The sequence below is a fragment of the Oryzias latipes genome, chromosome 20 (genome assembly GCF_053564925.1).
Source record: "Oryzias latipes strain Hd-rR chromosome 20, Olatipes_Hd-rR_3.1".
Taxonomy (NCBI): Eukaryota; Metazoa; Chordata; class Actinopteri; order Beloniformes; family Adrianichthyidae; genus Oryzias; species Oryzias latipes.
The window spans coordinates 5,211,854-5,232,890 of record NC_136256.1 but is presented as its reverse complement, the minus strand read 5'-3'; the positions used below and the strand labels follow the sequence as shown (position 1 = coordinate 5,232,890).

The 21,037-nt window shown below is 39.3% G+C and overlaps 1 protein-coding gene across 6 annotated transcripts in view; it reads left to right on the top strand.

Moving 5' to 3' along the window:
- Window positions 1–20,772, top strand: part of dipk1c (divergent protein kinase domain 1C) — a 45,047-nt gene extending 24,275 nt beyond the window's left edge. For 2 of the 6 annotated variants that reach the window (XM_078938911.1, XM_023950338.2), the window contains exons 4-10: window positions 9,129–9,332; window positions 9,404–9,457; window positions 9,533–9,711; window positions 11,975–12,272; window positions 15,265–15,429; window positions 17,158–17,232; window positions 17,913–20,772. In XM_078938911.1, the coding sequence (XP_078795037.1) occupies window positions 9,129–9,332; window positions 9,404–9,457; window positions 9,533–9,711; window positions 11,975–12,272; window positions 15,265–15,429; window positions 17,158–17,232; window positions 17,913–18,110 (1,173 nt within the window). In that variant the 3' untranslated portion in view covers window positions 18,111–20,772. Of the gene's footprint in view, window positions 1–9,128; window positions 9,333–9,400; window positions 9,458–9,532; window positions 9,712–11,974; window positions 12,273–15,264; window positions 15,430–17,157; window positions 17,233–17,855 lie in introns of all 6 variants that reach the window. The other 4 variants (XM_023950337.2, XM_023950336.2, XM_078938913.1 and 1 more) reach the window with 3 other exon arrangements.
- Window positions 20,773–21,037: the final 265 nt, after the last annotated feature.

Genomic DNA, 21,037 nt, shown 5'->3' with positions numbered 1-21,037 from the left:
TCGTGTGTTTGCAACATTTGTTCAAATGAGAAGCAGTTTGGTCATCGGAACAGCCACTTCACAGAGCCACACCAAAGATCATTTGAGTTTCAGTTTCTGGAATGAATCGATAGTTTGCAGAATGAATGAACATCCGTCTTCTTCACACCAGAGGAGGTTATAAAAGCTGCAGCAATTTGCAGGAATTGATCTGTGTCCCTCTGAGACAGAAGACACGTGTGAAATTCATCTTTTGCATCTGGCCTTCAAAATGTAGCATTAAAATCACAGACATGAATTGGAATTAGTGTGTTAAGGACAAAACATCCAACGTTTGTATTTGATAGATTTCCAGCTCAATGGCCGAGTGGTAGAGTGTCTGCCCTGAGGCTAAGAGGCTGTAAATTCCATGATCAGGTAATACTAGCAACTCAAAAATGGCAAACTTGCCTACATTACTTTCAGCATAATGGGGTTAGTTCAGGTGGGTTAAACCATCTAATGGTTCCCAAGCAAAGCTCTGTCTGACTGCTTCTCTGGTGGAGGGGTCAAATGAGGAGAAGAGGTTTTGCACATCCAGACAGTGACACACTGATGGGATTTTATTTGATTGGACTGCAGTGATGTTCTTATTAGAGCTGTAAGGGAGTTGAAATACAAAAAGTCATTAAACTTAAATATGTAGAACTAAAAAAGTTTCTGAAAAAAACTCAAAAGGAGCAGAAACTGTGGCTTAGTGACAAATGTAATGGTGGCTACTTTCAATGCAATGTATTTTATTCAAGCCTTTTACCAGCAATGGTAAAGTTGTGCAAATCTGGCCTACAGTTTCTGTTTTGTGCTTTTGTCTTTAACCCTTGTGCTGTCTTAGATGACCCCACCCTTACTTTGACGTGTTCTCCCTACCATGACAAAGGTGGATAAAAGTGGAAAGATTTCATGTAATCCATGGACACTAGTGAAGATCACAAATCATTGAAGAAAAAAGGTTCAGAGCACTGTCTAGTGGGTCTAGATGACCCAACTCCCAACGTTAAAGTGCCTAGGATGGCACAAGGGTTAAAGTGGACTTTTAGCTCCTCAGTCCTGATCAGATTCAGTTTCAATTAAGAAAAAATCACATATGTCATACATAGAGAGGCTCTGCTGCAGCTGCTGACAAAAATAATGACATTTCTGTGGACAAATCAACACAGTGACTTTATACCGTATTTTCTGCTCTATAGGGTACACTGGATTACACAGTGGGCCAAAAAAGTATTTGGTCAGCCACCAATTGTGTAAATTCTCCCACTTACAATGATGAAAGAGGCAGTAATTTACATCATAGGTATACCTCAAAATGAGAGAAAAAATACAGATAATCACATTTTCTGATTTTTATAGAATTTATTTGTAAATTATTATTATTCAATTTTTAAACTCATGTCGTATAAGGAGCACGAACTGTAAAGAGAGACTAAAGAGTCAGAGATTAGTTTGTCAGTCATGAGATGCGTAAGCTAACATGTAGGTTATCACAGGTTAGCCACAATAGCAAATTTAAAATACCTGTAACTCCCAACCTTGTCATTAACACATAAAAAAAACACACAGTCGGACACCAGTATACATTAGCCATGTTAGCGTATTTACAATAAGACCCAAATTCGTTTGCAACAAAAAAACAGACAGTGTCGTGTGCCTCTCAAAATGACTTCAACGTCAGTGAACAGATGCTCCAGATCATAAAGCTCTCTGTCGTTTTTGGAAGAAAAAAAGTCAGGCTATAAGTGCACCTATAGAGCAGAAAACATGGTACTTTAGAGGGTATCTGAGCTTCTTTAGCTCTTTGGAAACCTTCATTTTACTTTGAATGTGGTTCATTTTTAGAGCTGAAATCTTTTGTGTGTGTTCAAAGTCCATTTGTCGATGGATGTGCCTGTTGGTCTCCTAAAGATGCAGTCATTATAAAAAGGAATAATCGATGTGTCCCCTGACGCAAAGCTTCCTGTTCTGTTAGCAGCCGAGGAAGAACATGAGTGTTTGACCTTCAGTCAATGGCGGCTGCATCACGGATACCAGCTCTGCTGCTCAGATTGGGTTCCACCCCCCCCAAGAATCAGCCTCCTGAGCAATCTCACCTTGACACCTGAGATGAATTCAGCAGCTGCTAGAGTTTGTGTAGGAGACTCAGCTGCAGGTGTCTGATAGACTCTGCCTCTTTCTTTCATTTCTGCTTCTCCCAACTTTTCTGCCTTCATTTTGTCAAACTTCTGCTCAGATTTCTCTCCAGTTATTATTAAAAAATGTTAGTAGATTCACTTTGGCTGGTATCTTTAGGTAAAAGCAAATAAACATATCAAAAAGTTTAAAAAAATGTATGATTTAAAATGAATTTTGCTTTATTTTATTTGAGGTAAATGTTAAAACAGGTTATTAATAAATGATTGTCAAATAATGGGATTTAAACTATTTTTATGTTGCTTTAGTGTCAGCCTCCTCTGCTGTTTCGGCTGAAAGCGGCTATTATCAGGAGGAATCATCCAAACACGTCATGCCTTCTTGATCTGTATTCAGCCGCGTCTCCTGGTTGAGAACAGCAGAACAGAAGGTCAGGCAAGGAGAGCGCACAGATAAGAGGACTACTTTAAAAACGGAGCTGCAGTCAGTGTTGAAGGCGAAGGCTGCATACCAACGAGGAGGCCCGCAGGGTCACAACAAACCTCGTCAACCAGCTTTGCTCTGCTCTTCCCTCTGAAGCTGCTCTGACCCCGAAACGGCCCAGCACTCCGGTTTTAAGCTGCGCCTCTGAACTGAGCATCAGACCCTCGTCAGGAAGCGTCTTCTCTTGGGAGCCCTGTCATCTGCAGCTGGGGGGAAGGGGGGGGGTCGGAGCCACAGCAACGTTCATGAGCGGAGGCCCAGGAGGGATCTGCAGTTTCTGCTCCTTACCGGGTTCCGGTTATGCTGGGTAAAAGAATAGGAGCAACTTTTTTTTATTTATTAGGTGTCGGAAATTCACTGACACTGGAAGAAGACAGCATGGATGCTCTCTGATGACCAGATTGATTTCTGTCACAAACAGGATGAAAAAATGATCACTACATCACGCAAAGCAAAAACCACTTTCTGAGCTTTTAGGTGTAACAAAATGTTAAGTCCTCAAAAAAGCAACCCCAAAGTTTTTTTTAGATGCGTATACACATCTCAGAGGATTCCTCTAAAAACCTGCTGTCTGAGAACCAGTTCCTTTCAACCCACGAAAACGAGCGGGTCCTCACATTGTGATGTCACAAAGTGAGGAACAGCCCCTTCCAAGTAGAGCACAGCCCCCAGGTTAACACACACACTTTCTCTGTGGAGCTGGCTGGGATAGTCAAAAACGCCTTCATTTTTATATTCACAATACGCACATTCATCTTTGCAAAAGTTCTGATGATGTTTGTTTTTAGTCGGTGAAACACAGACACGCTGCTGAGGCCAACTCTAGGTTGACGTCATTAAATGGGCGGTACCCACACGGAGTGAAAGGCGGTGCCTCAGAGATGTGAATGAAGTCATAAATATTAAAGACTGTTTTTTAAAACCAGGCTGTACCAACATTAAGTTCTGGTGTGAAGTAGACATTTTTAACACGGGTAGGTTGAGGAAATGCAACATTTGGTACTTTTTTTTTCTTTTCTTCAAATTTTAAACAGAAGCTGGGGACATGTTCAATGCATGCTATTATTATTGTAGTTTATTCGAGCTAAAGATGATTTCGAGTGTGATGATGTCACATGTCAATGTTTTATTTTCAGAAATAAAATAAAAACAGCCTCATAATTCTTCAAAACATGGACTACTTCAAGTAGTGCTGGAGAAAAGTACTTGTAACTTTTAGTTGAGTACCTCTTATCCACTTTACTTTTTAATTATTTGATATTTTGACAGTACAACTGTACCTTTACTAAAGTACACATTTTAGTGCTTTGTGAATTCTGTTTTCAGCTCCAAGGATCTTATTCTCTCTTTTAAAAAGACATTTCTTTAGAAAACAACCTGCAGGACCATAAAGAGAAGAGACCCTTCAGAGTCTGACAGACAAGTGTATGTCTGTAAGTAACACATGAAGTGCAGCAAGCGAGTTGACCTCAAACTTGGAGTCTGCTGAAAATGTGTGCAGTTTATAGAGAATAGAAGGGTGCTCTTATAAAATGTTAATTTGATGGAATTTCAGGGCTAGATTGTCCAGATTCCCATCACTTTGCTGTGTGTGAAGCTCTTAAAGCAAATTTACAGCCCTGTAACAACTCTCGCGGTGCCACTCGCTCTCTGGGTACACAAGTAATAAAGTTTCACAACTGCAGCTGGAGGACAATCCGCCCTTAGACAGATTTCGGTGTCAGCGTTTGGATCTCAGGTTGATTTTTTCAGGGTTTTCTGTTAAAGTCTCTCAGCCTATATTAGATTCATTCCTTGTGAGGGGATGGTGGAGTAGAACTAGAATGGTGGATGATCCTGACTTTAGGAGATGACAGAGCAGATGTCAAACCTGATATTGACAAGCATCAGGATGGACGGACGGACGGATGGATGGATGAACTTTTCAAGTTTCAGCTTTCTTCCAGTGAATCATTTCTTTGAATTCCTGTTTTTTGCAGAACCACGCCACATCACCATCCTTCCTCCACCGTGCCTTACAGTTATGTTTTTGCTGGATTCTCAGAAAAGCTCCCCCACATTTACAGATGCTGAAAGTAAAGCCTACAGCTTACAGATGAGCAGGCCCCCCTGACACCAGTGCTTATACCGAGCACCTTGAAAGCCCCCCCACACACACCCAGCTGACTCAAAAAGAAATCTGTTCTTGCATTTTGCTCATGAATGATAAGTGATTCATTTGAACCCCACTCCCTCTCTCAGTGATCTAGCCGGAGGTCAGTGAGTCCGCCCCCACCATAAGTGTGTGCACGTGTTTGCAGCGCACTTTGTACACAGCCGAGTGAATACAGACCATTCAGCCCACGTCTCCCTGAGGCTGTAAACCCACTTTTGTTGTGGGGCTCTGGGCGTGCTCAGGACAACAAGAGCTGTGTGGTTCCTGTGCACAACCGCGGTTGACTTCTGACCCGCTGTCTGCCACCAGTAATCACTCACTGTCACTGCCAAGGCACTGGATCCCACACTGATGATTCATATACGCTTCTTATCTATCATTTCCGTTCGACCTGCAGCAGGAAAATCATTGAGAATTTTTGTAGAGTTCAGGGTTGAGCAGAATGAATTTCTGAAGTTTGACTCTGATTTTGGGTTCAGTCTGGGTTTTCCCACGGTCATGTTCTCCCACAGCTCAAAAGTCTTGCAGATTGGTGAATAATCTGGAGGAGTGATTGTGTTTAGATGTTTATCTTTGTGTGGCCCAGCAAACCTCTCTGACCCTGAAGAAGGTCTGGGAAAATAATGAAAACAAGAATGAGAATTTCACTCCCATCTTTGTCCATGGATGTTTGCAGATGCTTCTGTCAGTTTATCCAAACTTGTATGCAGGTCGATGGCAAAGTGGGTTTATCAGAGACCATTGACTGTCTCAGTTTGGACTGAGTCAGTGTGACATCACCTGTAGAAAACGGTTTACTCCCAGCTCTAACCAAATGAAATCAATTCAGTCACCAATTTTTATCATATGACTGTTGCTATTTTAGAGCCAGACAACACCAGTAAATAGTGATTGGTCAAAGTTGGTCTGAGTCAGCGTTTCTATGGCAACCACTCTCGCCAATCAGATATAAGTTTGTTGGAAGTCCACACCCCTAACACTGAAAGCAGGCTACACAAAATCTGTCAATCAAACGTTTTGAATGTTGGAAGTGGGGGCAGCGGGCTCCGCCTACTTTTATTGAGGCACCGATTAGTCAGTTTACAACTTGCATAACTTGAACTACAGAAAATATATGTAAAACATTAGGATTATCAAGAACATGTCTAAAAATGTATCAGAGCAAGAATAGTCATTCTGACACATCTGTTTATTTCTCTTTAGAAGTTTAAAGAAAAAAGAAAATGATCTAAAATCCGGCAATTTGTAGGTAGATTGTTGCTGTCTTTTTAATTGACTTATAGCCGAGTCTAACTATTAAAACAAAGACTGAGCCTCATCACCGCAAAGACGTGAGGATGAGGCGAAATGTCCTTCAACAACACATATTCTCTGAGTGTGACTGTCTGCATCTGCATATAGACAGACATGCACGTGCACATGCGCGCACACACTTGTCTTTCAGTGAAATGACAGCAAAAGCCATTATAGATTCAGAAAGGAGGAGGGGAACCATAATTGCTGGGTCTCCACTGACTCTCAGCACCTCTAGCACTTCCCCTCCCACACCTGTTGAGTCTGTCAACACATGCACACACATACACACACACATACACACACAATTTAAAGCTTTTATCTAGTGCAGAATAGGAATCCAGAGAGAAAAAGAAGGCTAAGGCTTTGACCTTCAGTTTTTTTAATGAGACGTAACATTTACAGGGAAATCTTTGTTTAAACAACTCACTCAGCAGCAACTCAGGGGAAAAACACTTTTCAGTCACACTGGACGATCATTTTATTTCACTATTTTGGTTTGTTTTTGAACTTTTTTTGTCATAATTGAAAGCCACTTAATTTCAGTCCAGTTCAGGCTTTATTTTTGGTTATAATTGGTTCATTTTTATAATACTTGCATTAGCCGACATAGTTCCCGATATTCTGAAACAAACATATGTGCATTGATTTTTGTTTTTTCTTTGCTATTCTGGGACTTTTGCATTGTAAGTTAAAATTTATAGTTTATATGTTCGAATCTTTAATTACACTTCTAGTTTTGAATTAAAATTGTATTTTTAAAATGTTTCTACAACAACTCTATTTGTTCTGCAGTCTAAAAACAAGGAAGATGAACTGTTTCATTTTGTTCATGATCTTTTTAATTTCAGATGTTTTTAGTCAGAAATCTGAAGCTGCAGCTTCTGTGCCCTCATCACCTCACAATAAGCACTTTTCCTCAGATATCCAGTCGTCTAATTCTATTGTTTACTGTGTCGCTTCACAATTTCCCATTTGTCCAGGTCTTGCATGTGTGTGTGTCTTATTTTTCATCTTTAGTTTTGAATGTTTGCTTTTTAAATAATCTTTCCATTTCTTAGAAAATGTATGTTTCTATTATCCTGTGGTTTTCTTGTTTTTGGCTCCTTCAGTCTCCGCTCACATGACATTTACTCCAGTTATAAATCTCATTTGTTTAAATCACGATTGTATATACATAAAACATATACTACAACACAAGCATTGAGAAAAGATGCATTTCAGTCATCATCTGTAGATTTCGTACTATATTTAATGCTCTGCAGAAGTTTGCATCTCATAGAAAACAAAGAAAACCTTCGAGACGTGTTTTCCAAACTTTAGCTTTCCATAGACTGGCTGACGATGCTGAAACGATGAAGGAGCACTCGTCATCGCTCTACTCAGCTTTTATCAGTGTGTCTGCCTGAGAACAATTGAGCCCGTCTGCATACCTGCCATGTTTTGCTCACCTGTCTGCCGCACTTCCTGCCTCTTCAACCGTGACTCTGGTTACTTTTAGGGTTCATCTGGTTGGAAACTTTTCGGCTCAGTTGCTCAGAAATTTGGATTCTGATGAAACTTCTCTAATTCAAGGACTTTGGAAAAAACTTTTTTTTCCAGTTAACTGTGGGGCTCTTGGAAAACAAAATGAACATGGAAAAGAGAAATGAGGGAAAAGGCTGGAAAACAGGTGTCAAGAAAATGTTGTATCAGTAATGACACAGCTCTACTTTTTTAAACGTGACAAAAATAAGTAGCTGCTAAGCTGCATCAAAGTCTTTTGCTTCTCAACAGAAGTCCTTAAATTCTTTCTGGTCGTTCTTCTTTTAGCAGGTAAACCCTTTAATGACCAGGCAGCATGCCATTATACAGCCTTTGTTGTTCAAAAACCTTTACAGGGATGTGGTTTTGACAAAGGTTATTTTCAAAGTAAGAGTCTCATTAGCTGTTACACATGACGTTCCCCCAGAGGGACCTGTTAGCTGCAACCGCACTGGCTGGCTTAATCCCCCCAATCCCAGCTTTGAAGCTGAAGGCCAAACAGGCAGATGCTCTGCCTCATTTTAGATACTTTGGTTTGGACCAGCTGTGGGTTTGAACCATTCACTGTACATGGGAACTGGACTGAGTCACTCCTCCCCACTGGCATTGGAAAAAAGGAAGTACCTGCTGGTTCCAAGAAGCCAAAAATCCCATACAGCTATTACTCAGTTGTTCTATTGGTCAGAATAACCATTCTCGCTCTAATACCTTTTTTTTTAAACATATTTGTGATAATCCTCATTCTTTTCTGTATCACAAATTATTCAAGTTACAAATTGACCAATCAGATGTCTCAATAAACAAACGTATGTCGTCTCACATCCAAGGTTCAAAACCTTTGACAGATTTTGCGTAGCCCACATTCTAGTAGCAGGGGTGTGGCCTTCCAACATGCTCACTTCTGACTGGCTAGAGTGGTTGCCAAAGAAATAATGACTCAGACTGACTCGGAACAATCACTGCTGACTCACGCCGTTTGGATCCAACCTGCCACTATGGCGTCCATAGTGAAAAAAAAAACTACTGAATTGACTTCATTTGGTTGGAGGTAGAAGTAAAACATTTTCTGAGTGATGTCACACTCACTTCAGTTCTGACATACAGTCAATGATTTTTCATTTTTTCAAAAAGAAAGAATAGTATTAATTCAGACCTCTGGTGGTTCTCTACACTAGGCAGCTCTGAAAGCTCACCTGAACTCTGGTTGGTCCAAAAAGGAAAACTCGGGTTCTCTTGAGAAAGAGAATTTCTGTTGACATACAGATAAACTCTGGTGGACAGACTTTTCTCTACCCAAAGAGATAAAAAAAACAAAGCAAAAACAAAAAACAAACAGCCCACAGCTGAAATCTGAACCTTTCCAATGGACTTCAAGAGTCTGTTAAGGAGAAGGAACAACTCAAGTCTTTTTCTCTGTTACAACATTATTAGGGAGACTTTAAAATGGAAGCAGAGACGCACGCCTCTTTAGACACCGGCAGGCTCAAACAGACGTCCGCTCACGCTCCTGGCTTTCTCTTCTGCCCTGCAGTGTCTGGAGTTTGGCGAGGGCTCGGTCACGGGTGACATGTGCGAGGACCTGTGCGTGCTCGGGCGGGTCGAGTACAAACGCTGCCTCTACTACGAGAACGGCAAGAAGGTGATCGAGGCACACTGGAGAGGAAAACCCATCATCTTGAAGTCCAAAAAGGAGAACTTCTCCTCCTACGAGCCGCTGGGCATCCTGGACTATGAGGTGGCGTCCGAGCTTTACTCCTGTGAGGAAGACCAAAGAAGTGTGACCTAACTCTACCTTCTGCTCAGCAGGACACAGGAGAGGAGTTGTCTGCTCTTGATGTGGTTTTCTATGCCACTCTAGAGGTAAGTCCTTACTTTGAGAGCAACCGTCCTACTTCCATCAGTTGGTCTTCAGAGTGTTTGTCTCCTGTGATGCAGGTACGAAACTCTCTGGGGCTTAACGAGGAAGAGGAGTATGAAGAGCGGGAAGGAGGAAACATCAGCACTTTGGCCAAGCTTTGGGGGAAGAAGCTGAAAATGAGAAACACAAGTTACTCCAGAGCAGAGCTGGACTCGCTGTGGTCCCTGCTGCAGCAGGAGGAGTACACCTTCCTCAGGTAAACTGTTCTGAAGCTTTCTGATGGATCTGAGACGTCATTACCTAAAGGTGTGCTGAAGATGCTGATTTCACTGACCTGCACTGCAGCGTTTATTTCTGTTCTCTGTTATGTTCCTTTGTAATGGTGTCGTCTTAGTTCAGATGGTCCTGTTGGTGTCACCAAAGCCTCGTCTCAGGCTTAGGACAGGTTGGGGATCTTCAGGAAGCACTTTACTTGGGTAGCAGGCCTGAACCGGAACCAAAAGTGCTTCAGACAAAAACAGCATGAAAAGGGAATCTTCACAGAAACTTGTTTGATGTTTGTTTTAAAAACAGTACTGACTAATATCTTTTTTTTGTTTTTAATAAAGGCTGTCAGCTAAAGTCTCTATTGTTTAACAAAGAAACACAATTTAGTTTTCTAAACATCCAAAGAGTACAGATTTGGACTTTGATACTGTAAAGCAATAAAAAAAAACTGAGATCCTGAGAGATTTCAGCTTGTTATGACAGAGCAGCATGTCCTCCAAAGGTCCACCATGAAGACCAGATCTGTTGAAAAGATTACAAAGAAGGCTGACTGCCTGGAAACTTCCCTATCTCTCCAGCTAAAGGTTTCCAGGAAGAGACTGAGGCATAAAACTGATCAGACACTCTGTGAGCAGAGCCATGTCAATTTCCTGTCTGACAGGTTAGAAGACAAATCTGCTCCAAGTCCAGAAAAGAAAGAGGGTTAAATCAGCACAAATGTTTATCTGCTAGCAGAACCAACGTTTCTATACGTGACGTAGGATTTAGCAATAAAAGCAAACTAATGGCAGATGTGTGGTCACTTAATCTGGATACTAAATCTTTGTGATGAATGGTTTACACTCCATAATTTAAGCCTGTAACTGCCTGGTTTGCCTCTTTGCGTTTTTGTCTTAACCCTTGTGACCCACTAGACAGTGCTCTGAACCTTTTTTCTTCAATGATTTGTGATCTTCACTGGTGTCCATGGATTACATGAAATCTTTCCACCTTTATCCACCTTTGTCATGGTAGGGAGAACACGTCAAAGTAAGGTGGGGTCATCTAAGATAGCACAAGGGTTAATTATGACACCAAATAAGCGGTTTTTGAGTATGAAATGAAAGTATTGATTTTTCATTTTCATTTTGAGTCATTTGATGCAGATACATTTTGAAAATGAAAAACCTTTTTTTTAATCAATTTTAATTGTCAAATTAGACATTTCTAGATGAATTTTGCTACACATTTACCAGAGAACTTTTTGAAAATGAAATGTCAAATACCATGTTCTTTATCATTTTAATTAAGTGACAGAATAAGGTGTGTTGAAGAAGAGAATGAAAAAGCATTTTGACGGATTGCTTTTTCATTTTAATTTGAGTCAAAAAATGCAGCTTTATTTTGAAAATGAAAAAGCATTTCTGGTTTTGACTTTTATTTTTAATTTTGCTACAGAATCGCTTCCATAGTTAAGACAAATGAAATATTTGACTTGATATAAAGACCACAATGTTTAAGCATGTTTTGGACTGATCTATAGTGGAAATATGTTTTTTTTGATAAACCCAAATCTGTGTTATTATGTTATCGTCAGCCAAATTATTGTGAACTCCAAACTGTTAATCCATGTGAACCAACAATTTAGATAATTAACAACAGAAATTTGTTGTGATTCATCCTGAGACTTTAAAACAAGTAGGAGCTAAAGAGGAACAAATGTAATGAGGTTTTAGAGAGTGACGTCTGACGCTTTAGGACCCGTTCCCTCTGCCCAGAACCAAAAACAGCCTCAGAGTCTGGACTTTAATAGAGTTCAGATGACAGTCTCTCCTCCCAATTGTCAGAATCATTCTAACCTGAGGACGATGAGTTCTGCCTCACAACTGATGAAGGACGTCATGTCATTTAAAAATGTAAGCATTGGTTTTGAAAATGATTACTCTTGTCTGAACCTGTTGACTCAGCGTGTTGACTTTAGGGCCCCACAGAGCCAAAAGGGTTCTTTCTGTTTGAGTTTTTATGGTGTTTTAATGCCTGAAAGCACTTTGGAAAATGTCAGTCACACGTCCTGGAAACGTTTCCTTCAACTTGTTTTATGTCCCCGCGAATCCGAACACCTGCCTACAACAGTATAGGTACATGAGATTCCAAGTTTCTGAAAAGGTTTGGCCAAATCCTTTGGAAATCTCAAATTGGAGCCAAATTGTCCTGATGTACCTGGATAAAATAAAAGTACACATATTTTTATTGTATCTACCTATACTTCCCAGAATCCTGCAGGATCTAAGCAGCCATGTGGCCAAAGTGTTGGGTTCCTGCGGCCACTTCTACGCGGTGGAGTTCCTGTCAGCTGGACACACCTGGGACCAGAACATCTTCTCCCTGGAGGAGGTTGCTGTTCCCGGGCTGCAGCTTCCAGGCCGAGGGAGGTGGTCCGCCCGGGAGATGGTGCACCGAATCGCGCTGAGCTTCCTGGACATGGTGTGGCACTTTGACAACGACTTCACTCATCAATTACACCTCTGCGATATCAAGCCGGAGAACTTTGCCATCAGGAAGGACCTGACAGTAAGTTCCACATTAGGCATGAGTGACAGAAGCAAACCAGGAAGTTATAAGGCATCCAGGGTGTACCTCATCTTCCCCCTTCATTAGCTGGACTGGAGGAGAGTAACCTGGTACTGTAAAGAAAATGGATAGTTGATGTACTGATGCAATAAAAAAGTATTTTTGCCATTAAACCTCCAGATTTCTGTAAGGCTTACCAGTACATCACTACTATTTTAATTGATCGCATTTTTTTATTTAATCTTTAACCATCACACATATAGTTTTAACACAGATGATTGATTTTAGGGCGCAAACAAATTAAATCAAACTTTATTAATAAAGCACTTTTATAAAAACAAATAAAACATACCATGACCTCCGCACCCCTCCCCCCCCCCCCTGCACCCAACATTATGAAACATAACATAACATGAGCAAAACTAGAAATAAAAGCAGAACAAGGTTTTTATTTTATTTTTTATAATAAGGGTCTGTCTAATTTAGCTTTGCCTTTAACAAGCTTTCACAAATCCATCCACCCACCCATCTTCAGAACCCCCCGAATCTTGCAGATCCAGATCTTTCTCCATCACAAAGGACCAAAACAAAGTCAGCATTGTTGCAGAAACGCAGTCCCATGATCTCACACTCTGGCCGTCCTGAATCTGTAAATGTAGCTACACTTTTTTCTGTCATTTGCAGCACTGCATGTTTTTCAAAGAAAATGTAATTAATTGAACAAACGATGGATTTCAGTCACTCTGTAATGATGACATCTCAGGAGTCCCGTGATGTGATGTGATGTGAGATCATGTTGCAGATAGTCTGCTAAGCTCCGTTTAAGTGTTTTCCTCAAAATCTAAAGTCCTCTGACTCACACTCAAGTGTCTCCTGCGGCCCTCCATCCAGGGGAGCAGATCTTTGAGAGAACGCTTGGACTGCACTCGAACCCTCACACTTATGGAATCTCTCAAATTTGATCACGTCTCTTCTGTTTTGTCGCTGTGCTATAAAATCCCAGATTTATCAAACTCATTACAGAAATGATGAAATGCGTAGATTAAAAAAAAACAAAAAAAAACAAAAGCTAAGACACACTTGAGTCACATTTGATTAATTTAATTATTATGTAAAGTCAAGAAGAGCTTGACTTATTGGTTGAAAAGAAGTGGGAAGAAGCGAGTTTACATAATCCCATCCCCACTGAATTAATTCATTAATTTTATAGCGTTACAAAATCAAGTGCTTAATGATGATTGATTGTCTTCAGAAAATAATCTGTCATTGTAAATCAAAAACTTTGGAGACTAAAGCAAAAATTTCCGTTAGAAAGATCACCAAACTCCATAATTCAACAGATTCCTTCCCTTGAACTCCACATTTAAAATTCATTATTACTTTTTTATGTGACGTCCGTCTAAGTTTCATCAAGATTTCTGACCTTTTCTTACTTTTTAATGTTTTTTTCAGGCCTTTGATGGAGTTTCGTTTAACCAGAATTCAGTTGTGGACTTTTTTCAGGCATTTTCTGCTGATTGCTGCTGTAACTGCAGTCTTTTTTCTGGAAAATATGTTTCTGAATTATTCTTGAGCAAGCCTTAGTGATGGGAATCAGCTATTTCCACATGAAATGCAGTAGTTTGATGTGAAAGGTGGGATCAGATAAAAGGTCAAATCAGCTCGTTTTAGAAACGTTAGAGGACAAAAATGTTAAGAAATAAAAATAGCCGTTTTATTTGGCTGGAACCTCAGGTCACCCCTGAGAATTCTTTCCCTTTAAACCCGACATCCTTTGATTTCCACTGTGGAGCCGCTTTGATGGAAAATGAACACAGAAAATCTGAAACATCAAACTACGACCGACTTTTCCTGCAGACTTTGAATGCAGCAGAGCGGAGAAGGTCCAGAAGGGTTCGAGTCATCCTCTATACAGATGATGTTTTGTGTCAGTCCCAGAACTAAAGCTTCCTCCAAACAAGACGCCAATTTCATGATTCAGCAGAAAGTGTTTCTGGAAAAAAAACAAAAAAACATTAGATTTGTTTTTGTTTAGAGGCTTCTAAGATATTTACAGTAAAATGTAACAGAGAAAATCATTTTAATGATTGAGTCTAAAGTGGTGTAAACTTTATTTCTGTTGAAAATGTATAACTTTTAGCCTCATAATCTTTATTAAGAGTTAAATTTTTCATTTTCTTTTTTATCTTTCTCACGTACTTTCTTTAGGAAAGAAAAGTTTAAGTTTTTTCATGTACCGTATGTTAAATTTCGGTTAATAAGTTTACTTTACATCAATACAATTACCTACTGTAAAGATTTGCCAATACATTTTTATTTTTAAAGAAACATAAAGAATATTTGATTTTAATTAAGTTTCATAGATAGATCACTTTTGCTGTTCCATTTTTCCTCACAAACAGATTAATTAATTAATTTGGTGTTTAATTAAAAACGTTTTATACCACATTAAAAATAATTTTGTTGAAAGGTTTGGGGGGATTTTAGCAAACATATTTTCTTCTCCAATAACATAAATATTGTGATGTTGAGCTCATGGCTACAGTTTCTTTATCCAGCCTCAACAATGCTGCTTTGCAGATTAATATTTCTGCTTTATTTTCTAATAAAAAGTTCCGTGTGACATCATATTTTAATAAGAAATATTAAATTTTGTATTAATAAAGATTTTTACGTCAATAATGATGTAAATAAAATGTTTTTCTACTTTCTAGGATGTTTTTCTATTTCACAGTTTTATTACAATGACCCAAAAATAACTTTAACAAAATAGATTTACCTATCAAAAAATTAAACTAGATTGACAACAGTCTGGTTTATTAAAAAAAAAAAGAAACAAACTAAGTTCAAATTCTGTTGTCTAAAATTTCAAATACAAACTTAAAAGGAGGGAACATTCTTACAGCAGTTTAAAATTTCCTCCGTTTACCTGTTGTTTTTGTGACATCTCTAACGCGGCGGTGGCCTTGCTCTCGCCGGCGCTCTCGTCCAGGTGGTGGCCATCGACGTGGACATGGCCTTCTTCGAGCCGAAGATGAGGGACATCCTGGAGCAGAACTGCAGCAGCGACGAAGACTGCAGTTTCTTCGACTGCTCGTCCAGGTGTGACGCCGTCAGACGCCGCTGCAGCCCCCGCCGCCAAAACAGCAACCTGCAGGTCAGAGGTCATGCTGGCCCTTCATCACTTTTCATGACAGCCCGAGGATGAAGAGGAAGAGCTGAAAGACTGAGAGAAAAAAGGTTTTCTAGGGAACTGCAGGAATTCTCAAAATCGGCGTGTGAGGAGTGATGTGGAGCGCTCCGTGGAGATAAAAAGAAAATCTTTGTTTCTCAGTGGATTATTTCACCTCTACAAGTAAAAAAATCTGAAATAGTAAAATTGTAAAATGAAGAAATATTATTTTAGACACTGACTTTCAATTATAAAAACACGAACCCCTGATTGTTGTTTTAAACCCAAAAATCCTGATAAATCACCAGTATTTAACTATTTCCTTTATTGTTATAATTTTAATTATAAATATTTTAATTGTAGGCATTTATACATATGCACACACACACACATATATATTTTTTTAACTGTCTTTTTTATGTAATATGCTAATCACTAAATCCTATAATATTTAAACTAAATTAAATCAAAGAAAAAGAAAAATTAAAATCATTCAAAGTAGTACATTTTGCAAATGTTTAAAGGACAAATCATTTAAAAAGGTAATTTGTATAACTCTGTCATTTAATATACATTAAAAGTTTCAGGTAACAATCAGAATTTTATTTTATCTTATGTGTAAAAATTAAATATTGATTCAATATAGATTATGATTAAACTTTGTTTTAACAGTTTTATTCTAATATATCTATATCTATATATATCTATATATATAGATATAGATATATATATATATATCTATATATATCTATATATATCTATATATATATATATATATATATATATATATATATATATATATATATATATATATATATATATATATATATATATATATATATATATATAAATTCTTCTTTCTTTTTTTTTATCTGGACGAAACAAAAACGACGCCCCAGATTCTCTGTCGGTCGCAGGGTCTCCGTGACAATGGCCGTGTCCAGGCTTTGCGAAAATCCGTTTTCTGCCTGAAGATCAATCGTTTAGTCCAATTAAAGGAGGTAAAAGAACATAAAAAGTAAAGACTAAAGAGTTTTGGCAAACCAGAAAAGGACAAGATGTTAGTAAAAAAAAGAGAGAACGATTCAGAGAGAGAGAAAAAGATATAAGCACTAAAATGAAAGTGGTATTAAAAAATAATCTGTAAGAATAAAAATGAAATTGAAAGATTATAATCTTAAAATTGTTATGGAAAATCAGTCAAAGGTGCAAGTGGAGATTTTTCAGAAAGCAAAAAAAGGAGAAGAATGAGGAATAAGACAAAGTTTGAGTGAAGATATGAGTTGATGACACGCCACTCTCTGATTGGCTGATCTGAGGCCCCGTAGGTCAGCCTGTGATGACCCTCCGCCTGCCAGTCATCTCACAGAGAGAGCCATTGTGTGCTTAACGGTGTGTGTGTATGTGTGAGTGTGTGTGTGTTTGATGAAAGTCAGGTATCATCTGCATAAACACAAAACCACCTTCCCCTCCTCTCCTCCTCCTCCTCCTCCTCTCCTCCAGCCTGTGTTTCCTGTCATCTCTCTCCTCTTTATTCCCTTTACTCTTTATCTTCTTCCTTTTCTTCTTCTCCTTTGTTCTCACAGTTTTCCACTCTCACACAAATCCTTCATCTCCCCTCAGGTTCTCCACTTCATTTACAGATTTTTTCTACTCTCTTCCTCTTTTGTCATCTATTACATTTCTCCTTTGTCATCATCCTCCTCTCTGCAGGTGATCTGTGAGAAGATCTTCCAGCCCTGGTTTTCTCCCACGATCCTCGGAGCCAAAGCAGGACTCCCTCTGCAGGTAGATTTTCCTGTGTTTTTTTCTCTCTTGTTTCAAGTCTAAACTCTGGGAATGCTTTTACAGTAGATCGAAAGATGATTAGAGTGGGACTTTAAAGACAAACAGTTCTGCAAAAACTTTGTTTATGAACGTGTGTTTTGACTGACTGAAGAATACAGGCCATCACATGGAATAAAAGAGTCACAGTGGGGTTAAATATTTGTTAAAAATTATTGCTGATCAATGCCAAATACTATACAAACTAGAAGTGTTGTCCAAAGACACACTAAAGTGTGTTGCTTATAAAATTTAAAAGGCTGCAGTTCCGTCCATGACAATTTGGGATCAAAAAGAACAATTTCAGTTTTATTTATTCAAAGAGTTTAATATTTTCAGCCAATAAACCCTGGCGTCTGACAGTGAGGTTTCCGTCAAGCAGCAACTCCTGGCATGACAATCTGGCAAATCAACAGTAAACTATGAGACAGATTTGGAAAAATCAAACCACAAGCAAGAGAGCACAGTGCAAACAAATCAGGTCTGAGAACTGAGCCTTGGGGAACTCCACAGACAAAAGTTGAAAGTTCATTTTTGAATGTGATCCATTTAATTTGACATTTCAGTTCAAACTCCTTCCTTCTTAGTTCTTTCAGTCACAGGTGGAGCTTCTCCTCTGAGTCTCGCGGTCTCCCCTGTCACAGGTGGAGCTGCAGCGGGCCGTGCAGGAGTGCTCCGAAACAGACAGAGGGGACAATGAACCCGAGGAAGACGGGGAGCAAAGCATCCTGCAGCGTCTGCGCCGCATCCTGAACCGCCTCCTGCAGGAGGAGGGACCACAGGAAGAAGGAGGAGGAACCTTGGAGGGACAGAGACACGTCCATACAGCTCTGAACTTCTGAGGAGGTGAAGAAGAGCAATGAAGATATTGACCAGGATGTAAAATCATCCATAAAAATGAATGTGAAGGCAGAATTACCACATGGAGGAACCGCAAAGGAGCAGGAGAGCTGACCGAGGGGGGTTGAAAGTAAGAGAGTGGTTCCTGTTTTTATCGGATGTTAGGGTCCAGATTCTATTAGGAAGTGAATGACCACTCTGAAAAATAAGGTCAGTCACCTCACTGATCGCATATCCAGGCCGTTAGGCCTACTGCCCACACCCCACCCCTCCTAACGTGGATCAAGTGTGAGGCTGCAGGTTGTCCATCTGCATTGAGACAAATCCGTCCATGAAGGCTGGCGTCCGTCCTGGAGATGGTTCTCCAATCTCTATACAAGCCTTCAAAGTGATGTTGTAGGGTTTTTTTCACTTCCTGTGGGGACACTGGAAGTTTCACACCAAACACAACTGTGGCCACAAAGAACCTCCGTTTTCACAACGTCCTGTCTTCATCCCTGTTCAAAAGCAAACCCCCCCCCCTGACTCTCTTTGACTCACAGTTCAAACAAATGTGAGGATTTTTCTACCTGTGCGGTTTGATGTTTTCATTCTTTTGAACATCGTTCATAGTCTCCAGCAGAAAGGTTATTCTCAGTGAGAATTCAACAGATTTTTCTAGTTTAAAGAGAAACGCGGAAGAAGAAAAAACAGCTATGCAGCAGAAACTGAAGGGCCAGTGTGCAACATGTTACCTGGAAAGAAACAAGTACCTCCTAAGATGCAGTTCCTCCAAACATCAGAGCGACTGTGAGGAGCAGCAGATGGCGTCACCGTCGGTGCTTCTGCTGAGGCGCTCCACAGCCTGTCAGCACAGCTTGACATACTTTTTACAGATGGACAAAAACAAACCAGAACAACTTTTATCTGACTCTTCTTTTTATTTATGTTGTTAGCCATGTAATCATGTTTACACATAATTTATTTGTAAATATTGATCATTTTAAGAAAATACATAATTATGCATTAGGTTAAAGGTTGTGGTCATTTTTTTGGGAAAAAAATGTTACTAGTCTTTCTCATCTTTGTGCATTTACGGATGCTTTTTCTACAAAGTGACTGCAAAATGATCCTAAACTGAGACTTAAACCCACATTTATACTTACTGTTAGAAAGGTTCCACTGTTAGAAAATGTCTCAGCTGAGAGGAGAGTCCAAAAATATATTGTTTTTTGACGTTCAGAGGAACCTGGACAAGGTGACTCTAACAGGGCTGTGATGGTCCAGGCGTGTCACACAGCCACTACGTACATTTCTGCACATATTGCACAGATGAAAATTGGTCATACATGAATTTAGGTGGAAAAAGTGAGAAAAGTTGTGATCATGAAATTGTCACTAATGTTTCACGAATGAACCACGTTCAAACCACGGAAGAACTCAAAATAAACCACGCAAAGAACACGTAAATCAACAGAACTATGATTATTGCACTGTTTATATGTGATTCATGCCTCAATTACGTAATTTGAATGTGAGATGTTGGCCGCAAACGCAATATAAATGTCTTGCATCGGTGGGACATGCCCGTTAGAGGTGAAACGGTCGTGGAAAGCCACAATTTGCATATGCATCTTGCAAAGATCACTTACCGGGCCTTGATGGACCTCTGTGTACATCGATGAATGATAAACGCGAGAAACACTCACAAATTACATGTGTCACGCATGTGTCATGAAAGACTTAAATTTCATACGTGGAAAATGTGCTAAATGTATGTAGTGGCTGTGTGACAAAGCCTTAACATGCAAAGATGAAAAAATGAAACAAAAACATATTTTCGTCCAAAAACTGCTATTTCAAAATCCATATGAAGAACTTATCACATTTACATTTTCTAAAAATTTCTATTTTAAATGAATAAAGTAGTGAGCAAAACATTTGAATATATTTTTAAAAATCACTTAAACCATACATTTTTTATGCACATTTTCTTTTGTTTTGTCTTTTCCCATCTTTGTTTTTGTTCCATGATGTTATCAGCTATAAGAAAGTAGGTCAAGCTGTGCTCAACTATGGCTCCACTTTGCAAATGTTTCAGTGGAACCATACAAGAAGCCTCATGTTGGACCAGATCTTCAGGGTTTATTCCAGGATCCAGCAGCTTCTTGTTAGATCTTTACTGTGAACATTCATTTGTTTCCTTTTTTAATTCTGTGTCTCCACCTCATCATGATTGGTTGCTGCTGAAGGCCTTCAGCCTCCATGTTTCTTTCACACTTTAGTGTTTCTTTTCAGCATTTGAGGTCAGATAATTCATGAGGCTCAAAGAAAATGACTAATTCTGTGTTTTTGAAGGCATTAATATCCCATCACTTACATGTACTGTATGTCCCATGTGGACGAGATTTGATTTAATGTCGCTTAAGCTCATGTTTGGTTTGTTGTAGTTTCTAATGAAATTGTTTTTCTGCTGAGTCATGATCACACATGGTTGCAAGTAGCGGTGACCAGTGCTCTTTCTGTTTTCTTAGTGTTTGCTGCTCTTGATCAGATCCTCCTGTGTCCCTCATCTTTCACGTTTTCTGATGTTTGACTAATTCTTTGTTTTTTCACGTTAAGTTCTTCCAGGAGAGTTTGGATGAAAGTTTACAGAATTAAAAAATAAAAGCTGGAGAAACCGTTTTTCTGAAAGATTCTGTCGGCAAATGGATGTGTTTTAAACCATCAGAAAAAATGGATGGCAACAGAGTTTTTTTTTTTTTTTTTTTAAATACTAAGGGTAAGAGTAGTGCTGCATGGTGGCACAGTAGTTAGCTCCACTGTGCCACTTACAGTAAGAAGGTCCCTGGTTCAAGTCCCAGCTAGGGCTCCTGAACCAGAACATCATTGAGGGACCTTTCTCTGTGAAGTTTGCATGTTTGGAGTTTGCGTGTTCTCCCTGTGCATG